Genomic DNA, 7,824 nt, shown 5'->3' with positions numbered 1-7,824 from the left:
TAAAATGGTATATGCAAATTCTGGTCCCCTCATAGCTCATCAATAATGCATACTAGCTAGGGTCGCAAACTACAAAACAATGAATTGCTTACCATCATTTTCTCTGTAAATATATCAAATATGCCAAATACATAACGATAACACCTTTGAATTTACTCATGACATTTAAATTTTTATCGATGTATATTACAGTAAGTAAAAAATGACGAGTCTAATTTATTGAATTTGTCACCGTTGATTTGCCAAGAATCATATAGCAATTTATTTTTGTCAAAAAGTTAAAACAAATCCAAACTACAAATGTTCTTGTATTAAAAACAGTATTGAGCTACATCTTTCTGAATTTTAACCCTAACTACATTTCTAAAGTTCAAAATATAAATTCTATAAAATTTGAACAATATTTTGTGTGTGTAATTAAGCTATGTTATGTTAGGTGATAATGAGCATAAACTTAGTAAAAAAATAAGGATGTTTAGATGGATAAGATGTCAAATATATATATATATATATATAGTGAACGTAATAGGAAAAGAGAATACAAAAGAGAATTTGAAATTTTGAGCAACTTCTAATGTTAAAAAATGGTAAAATATATATGGCTTTAGTTAGTTTAGACATACGAAAAAAAGATTCGTAGAATATTGATTTAAAAAGATAGCTGAGATGAAAAATAGACAAATAACAAAAAATGGTAGAAGACACATAATACTTGTTGTTTTTAAGAAAAGTATATTTTTTGTGATCAACTATAAAATTAAATCACTTGGATGAATTGTGTCTTAATAAAAAAATATTTATCTAGCAATTCATATCCGTATTGACGTATTTAATTTTATTGGTAGAGTTTTAAAATGAGATTATAAATACTATCTAAAATATTTTATATATTTAAAAAATAAAAATAAAAAAGTAAATTCATATTTTTAATATGAATATAATTTTAAAATATTATAATTTACTTAAAAAATGCATTTATTTTGTATATGTTATATTTCTGTGTTTAACAAAAATTTAAAATTAATATATATTTTATTTTATTTTATAAATATTCGTGTTTCATAACTGATCTACTTAAAAAGTAAAATATTTGTTATTGGCTCTAGAAAGAAAAAATGGTAGAAAGTTAGGTTAAAAAAAACAAGAAAAAAGATATTTGTGTTGTTTGAACTTGGGCAAGCCCATAATGGTCCAACTTTGGTTCAAGTTTGTATTGGATCCAACTAGAGATGTCTTTTTTTTTTTTTGGTCAGGACTAGAGATGTCTTGTTTAACTTATGATATGCACATGAGGCTTAGTTCAAGTGGTAATTATAGTGCTTCTTAATACAATGCATTTAGGTTTGAAATTTAGCAAGGTTAAATAGTGAATGGAAACACGTGCTAGTAAATGTGTAGTGTGGATGAATTTGTGAAGTTGTAATGTTTAAAATGAAGAGTTGTCTAATTCTTCTGACAAAACAAAAATAACTTATCAAATTAATTATACATTTATACATTTAAAAATATGATAAATTGTAGCTAGACTTTAACTTAACTTAGTAGCACATTTTGATGCCTCTAAATATTAAAAATATTACGTGTGTGAGTGTGTAGTGTGCGTAAATTTAAAATATTATAATATTTAGGAATATAATTAACAACGATCCAATTTATTTGATAAAAAAAATTTATTTGACTGAAAATTTTAAAAAGATTATAATAAAATGTTTATATCTTTAATATTTTAACAAACTTTAAAAATGAAAAAGACAAATAATTTGAAACCAATAAAATAATCTTCTTGTATTGGCTTCTCTTTAATATACCTATGTGGGAACCTAATAACGTCAATAAAAATAACAAATCTGGTCTAACTGGTCAAACTTATCAAACCATAAGAGTAGAAGGGATTATTACATCAATTAATACCATTTTATTGTTCATTATTACATCAACTATTGGATTTTTAAGAAACAAACTACAAAATTGATTAAAACTTCATTGTTTCTACACCTCATGTACTCGTTGAATTGTTCACTTTTGTAGTCATGATATGCATTTATTTAACAATTTAATTTTAATGCATTGACAGGAAAATAATTTTACACATACATTTATATCAATAAAAATATATTTTTTATATTAATCGCGTGAATAGTCATCTAAAATAATGAATATGATTACATGATTGTGTAAAATTTTTATACTATCAGTGTATCAAAATTAAACTCTTATTTTAATGGAGAACTATTACATAATAATTTAGTAAAAAATATTAAATTATTTATTTAATTTTCATTATCTATACGTAAAAATAATTAATTATTTTTACTTTAATAAATAGATCATGCAAGATGAAATTAAAACATAAAATACCAAAACACTCATACAATGGTGAGTGAATAGTATGTTGACATGAAATATAGTGATGAATATATATGTTAGTATAATTTGTATTATTATTTAATTTATTATTTTACTTCTGAATGTTCTAAAATAATTGATGTACCACATTAACATTATTAAAGAAATAAAAACAATATATAATACGACTAGAATGTATGTGCTAAGCGTGTGTGGTCCTATCTAGACACTTCTTGGCACAAGTATACATATACTTTGCAAATATGGAAAATTAAATTCAATAGTATAAGCTATAAAGCAATAAAGCACATATGTGATGTGGTTGTTTCAAATACATAATTGTTCATTGAACATAGTCATACCGCCGCGGTTAGAAGAATGTACTAAACTTATAAAAATAATATGCCAAAGCTCTTTAGGGTGTTCATGGATCAAATTCGATTTGTATATCTGTGATGTTTATCCGAATTTAATTCGAAAATTGTGGATATAGATTCGATTTGTAAGACTATCAGATCGGATCGGATCCGCACACTAATCGGATCGGATTGTAGATTTTGTGTAGATATCCGCATATCCGATCTGCATATCCACGTATCCGCAAAAATAAAGAAATAAATAAGTAAATATTCTTTTTATCTTTTATTTCAACTAATAATGATCATATATGATGTATTATTTTACTTTATTATTTAAGAAAAATATATTTAATATTATTTTAAGAATAAATATATTTAAAAGAATAATAAAAAATGAATTTTATTGGTATTTTTTAGTAAAAATAAATTTTTAAAAATATTTTCTGTGTTTTTGTGAATATATCCGATATCCGATCAGATAAAATTAAAAGTTGCGGATATTAGATCCAAATTTAAAAGTCGTGGATATTAAATTCGATCCGATGCGATAATTTTAATGCGGATCGAATCGAAATTTTGGTTATATTCGATCCTATCTGCGTCCACCCTAAAGTTCTTAATATTTATGAATCAACTAGCTACCACCATGGCACCATGCATTCCACGCTACCAATAAATTTCTGTGTCAGGTAAGGATCATTATGATCTCTGAATGACAAGATTCGCCTACTTGTTGAAATATTTTACAATTTCTTATTTAAATAAATTTATTATGATGACTTAAATTTGACCATTAGCATTATATATCCTTATTAGTTGTTCAACCAAGAATGTTTTTGGTCAAGTCAAGTATCTATTAAACAAGAGTAGCTAGCAAGGATTTCTTTTTCTAAAAAATATTTTCTTACATTATTTTTTGTATAATATTAAGTGCAGAAATTATTTTTAATATGAAAAGAGAAGTGATGTTTTAATTGAATATTGACATTTGAAGTGTATTACAGTGCTGTGAAAATTATTCAACACATCCTCCACGTGTTGCACCACGCCTCCCACGTGTTGGCTAACATCCTGCCACGTGTTCAACACGCCCCCCACGTGTTGGCCAGAATGCTGCCACGTGTTCACCACGCCCTCCACGTATTACACCACGCCCCCCACGTATTGCACCATGCTCCTCACGTGTTGATTTCCCACAAAAAAATCCAACCATCTGTAATTACACCAAATACTTTCATTTTCAACAAAAACACCAATATTTTTTCCATACACAAAAAAAATAGCCTATTAAGTGTGTATATTTTATCAGTTATGTTACTTATATTCTTAAACAGTATACACAATAATACTATATAAAGAAAGGTGTGTAACATTATTGTGACAACAACAATGCAGAACAAGTACATAAAAGTCAAGGGTATGATTGTAAATATAAATTTACTTGTGTGTATACATTAATGCTCATGAAAAAGCCTTATCAGTCACATTACAACTCAATTCTCGGATCTGTTACATGCTTACATTAAAAAATTACCATAAAAATAAAGTTTCCCATTTTTCTGTTAACATAATTAGAGTACACTTCTCCAATCTCCAGTCACATAAAAAAATTACCAAAAAAATAAAAATAAATAGCAAAAACCAAAAATTGACATCAAAATTTCAGTATTTCTTTTCTGATCTCATACTGATACAGATACATCACCACCTTTAATTGAGTTCTCAGCTATTCTCTCTCTTGCTTTTGTTGCCTGCAATAATAACAGCCATATATAACACAATCAAAAAACAGAAAATGTAAGGTAAAGTTGGACAATAATTAAGAAATAAATAAAAAAAACAAACCTCTTTTTCCCAATCTGTTAATGCTGTTACAATAGCAAGTATAATTACTACTAGACAAGAGCCAGATAAAGTTCCCATCCAGAGTCCCTTAGCATTGAGTTTTAGGCCAAATCCCAAGAACAATGCAATTGGAGCTCCAACAAGATAATAAGCTCCAAGGTTCACATAAGCTCCTATTTGTTGAAATCCTCCACCTCTTGCAACCCCTTCAAATTAATTGCTAATAAGATGTTCTTTCCAATTGAATAAATAGGACAATCAACTATGATATATGTAACAAAAAAATTAGTCGCCAAATCAGTCATCTGTATAGAATATATGGTGACTGATTTTTTGTGTACACGTAACATTTTTGAAAGACACTATTAACAATTTGAGGAAAGTGGAACTTACCAGAAAGAACTCCTATTAGACTATCAGCAATAACAGAAACACAAAGAAGAGGAGCCATTTTTGCAACATTTTCTATAACTTGCATGTCATTGCTGTAAGCATTTCCTAACACATTCCTGAAACATATGAAGAAGCTGCTTACAATAACTGCCTCTGTAACTGCAACTGTAACAATCACACGAATGATTCCTTTAGCCGCCTTCGGATTCCCTGCTCCTAATTCATTCGACACGCGAGTGCTGCAAATACATCATAGGATCATATCATTTGCAACAGTTTTGGTTATGAAATTTTAATAAACAAACAGTTTTAGTTTTGTCACCAAACCTTGCAGAAGCTCCAATAGCATAAGGAATGAAGAAGTGCAATGTAGTAGTGTTAAGGCTGCAAATTAAAAGTTTAAAATTAAACAAGTTTAGAAAAACCTCTTCTTAAGTATTTCCCCAGTTTAGTTAAATATATCAAACCATCTAATGATTCTTACCAGACCGAAAGAATTGAGGTTTCTAGTTGAGGATTAGGTAGGAGACCAGCAAATAATGTAAGAAGCTCAAATGACCACCATTCAAAACTGTATGCACATTGAAATGAGAATCATATAGGTTAGGAGAATAAGAATAAAAATCAAATACCAAAATGTAACAAAACAAATCAAATGTGTTATGAAAGATGCTAAGTTTATACATTATGTTATAATTATATTTACCAAAACATGAGTCCAGAAGGGATAGCATATTGCAAGAACTCAGAAATGCATTTTAAAGCATTACTAGAAAACACAATCTTGGATTTCTCACATGATGATGAACACTTCATGTAAACAACAAGGCCAATGGCATTCAACCAATATGAAATTGCAATAGCAAATGCTGCTCCAATGTGTCCTAGTCCAAATTTAAACACCAGACCCCAACAAATAGGTACATGAAAACACAGAGCCGCGACAGAGCTGAAAACCATGGGATAGATCATACTCTGAGTCTGGAAGTATCGAGTCATGGCTTGAAGGACGGCGTAGCCGTACAGCGCTGGGATTAGGCATATACAGTACTCGCGAGCCGCGAGGGAAATCGCAGGGTCTTGGCCAAAAAGCAATAGTATCTTGTCCATGAATATCCATATCAGAGATATGGGGAGACAAACCAGAGTTAGAGTACCAATTGCACAACAAGTGTAGTTTCCAAGACTTCTGAATTCTTCAGCACCATAGGTTTGGCCACATAAGGTTTCTAATGCACCAGCCATCCCTATCTACAATGCATTTCAAACTCAAATCAATGATCAAGAGCACATGGAAGAGATAAATCTGGAACTCTCTATATGCAAGTGGATTGTAAGATAATTATAAGTCTTCACATGAAGTTTATACTTAAGAACCGTTAGATGATTTAACAAAGGTAAAAACTTAGCTGCAGACGACTTCACGTGAAGTTGATAGCTGAGAGCCGTTAGATGAAAATTTAGTCAAATCACTCAAATCATCTAACAGCTCTCAACTAACGTGAAGTCGATTCCACCTGAGTTTTCACCTTTAACAAATTCAACTAAATTATCATCTTACAGTTTTCAACTATCAACTATCAACTTCACATGAAGACAACTGTACATGAAGATAACTGCATGTGAATCTGAAGCTAAAAAGAAAGGACAAGTTAAGAAAACATTCATATATGACTCAAGTCACTTTTAACTAGCATAATAAAGATAATCTCCAACATCATCTGTAGTAATTACATGATCACCTTCACATACTTAGTAACAAAGTCCTTTTAAGAATCCATGCACAAAGGGAAATCCAAACATAAGAGGATGTTTTACCTTTCTTAGATCTATGTTACAAAACAAAGTGGATCAAATAAACTAGTAATTAAGGATCAAAATACATGCTCTTAGAATCCCTAATATGAAAAGAAGAGTTTGAGAACTTACAAGGATACTGAAGCCAGTAACTTCAGCAAAAGAAGTAGCAATGGCAACACCAGAGAAGGTTACAAGTACACCAAGATGGCCAACCATCATCATAGACACAACTTGTAGAAGGTACTGAGACACAGTCACAGCCACCATTGGAGCAGCCATGGATCCTACCCTCTTTAACTCTTGCCAAAATAATGCACTCTCCACCACCCCATTATTATTATTATTATTATTATTACTATTCTTGTTCACCTCTTTTTCTTCTTCTTCTCTTCTTGTTAGAAGCAGTGGTATTGCTGCTTCCTCTTTGTTCATCTTCTCTCTAGAGGTTTCTATATGAAAAACTAAGTTAAGGTTGTTAAATGTTAATCAAACAAGTGCAATAAGAGAAGAAGCGAGTATCAATAACAAGCGTTATAAAGAGGATAAGGACAAAGAAGTGGTTTTCATAATATAATTTCGAAAAGGGGAATGCTAGGGACAATAAATATAAATAATGAATAACGTGAACAATAAATATATCAAATATTCTAAATGTGCATATGATGATTTTAAAATATAAAAGAATAATATATTATTATTTATTTTACTCAGAAAATATATTTTTATTATAAAAAATAATATTGAGACAGTCCGAATAGTTTAAAACATAAGTTAAATTTATTTTAAAAATAACACTGAATAAAAATAACAAATTCAAACACAACAAAATATATCTAAAATTTTGAATTAGGTTGGATCTTAATGACTTCTAATCATGTTACCATGGAAATAGTGAGGCCACTAAATATGTTTTGTTTATACAATAAGTAAATATAACAGCGAACATAAGTCAAAATTAAAATTTAACTTTACTTCAATTTTTATATTTAAAATATTTACAAAACATAGTAAATTATTGTTATTTACTTTTTCATGGTAATGGTATGTCTCAATCATATATGCTTGAACGGTCCACCGCGAA

General features: G+C 29.2%; 1 protein-coding gene across 1 annotated transcript; it reads right to left on the bottom strand.

The window, feature by feature from the left end:
• Positions 1 to 4,154: 4,154 nt before the first annotated feature.
• Positions 4,155 to 7,220, bottom strand: LOC107486926 (protein DETOXIFICATION 9; the record flags this gene model as incomplete). Its single annotated transcript, XM_016107498.3, has 7 exons — positions 4,155 to 4,456; positions 4,551 to 4,756; positions 4,944 to 5,182; positions 5,271 to 5,327; positions 5,428 to 5,514; positions 5,650 to 6,194; positions 6,873 to 7,220. Coding segments are annotated over 7 exons (1,551 nt in total), but the record flags the coding sequence as incomplete, so codon positions are not given.
• Between the last annotated feature and the right edge of the window lie 604 nt (positions 7,221 to 7,824).

This window comes from Arachis duranensis, chromosome 4 (genome assembly GCF_000817695.3).
Source record: "Arachis duranensis cultivar V14167 chromosome 4, aradu.V14167.gnm2.J7QH, whole genome shotgun sequence".
Lineage (NCBI taxonomy): Eukaryota > Viridiplantae > Streptophyta > Magnoliopsida > Fabales > Fabaceae > Arachis > Arachis duranensis.
The sequence above is the reverse complement of the archived record's forward strand: the minus strand, read 5'-3'. Positions and strand labels throughout refer to the sequence as shown.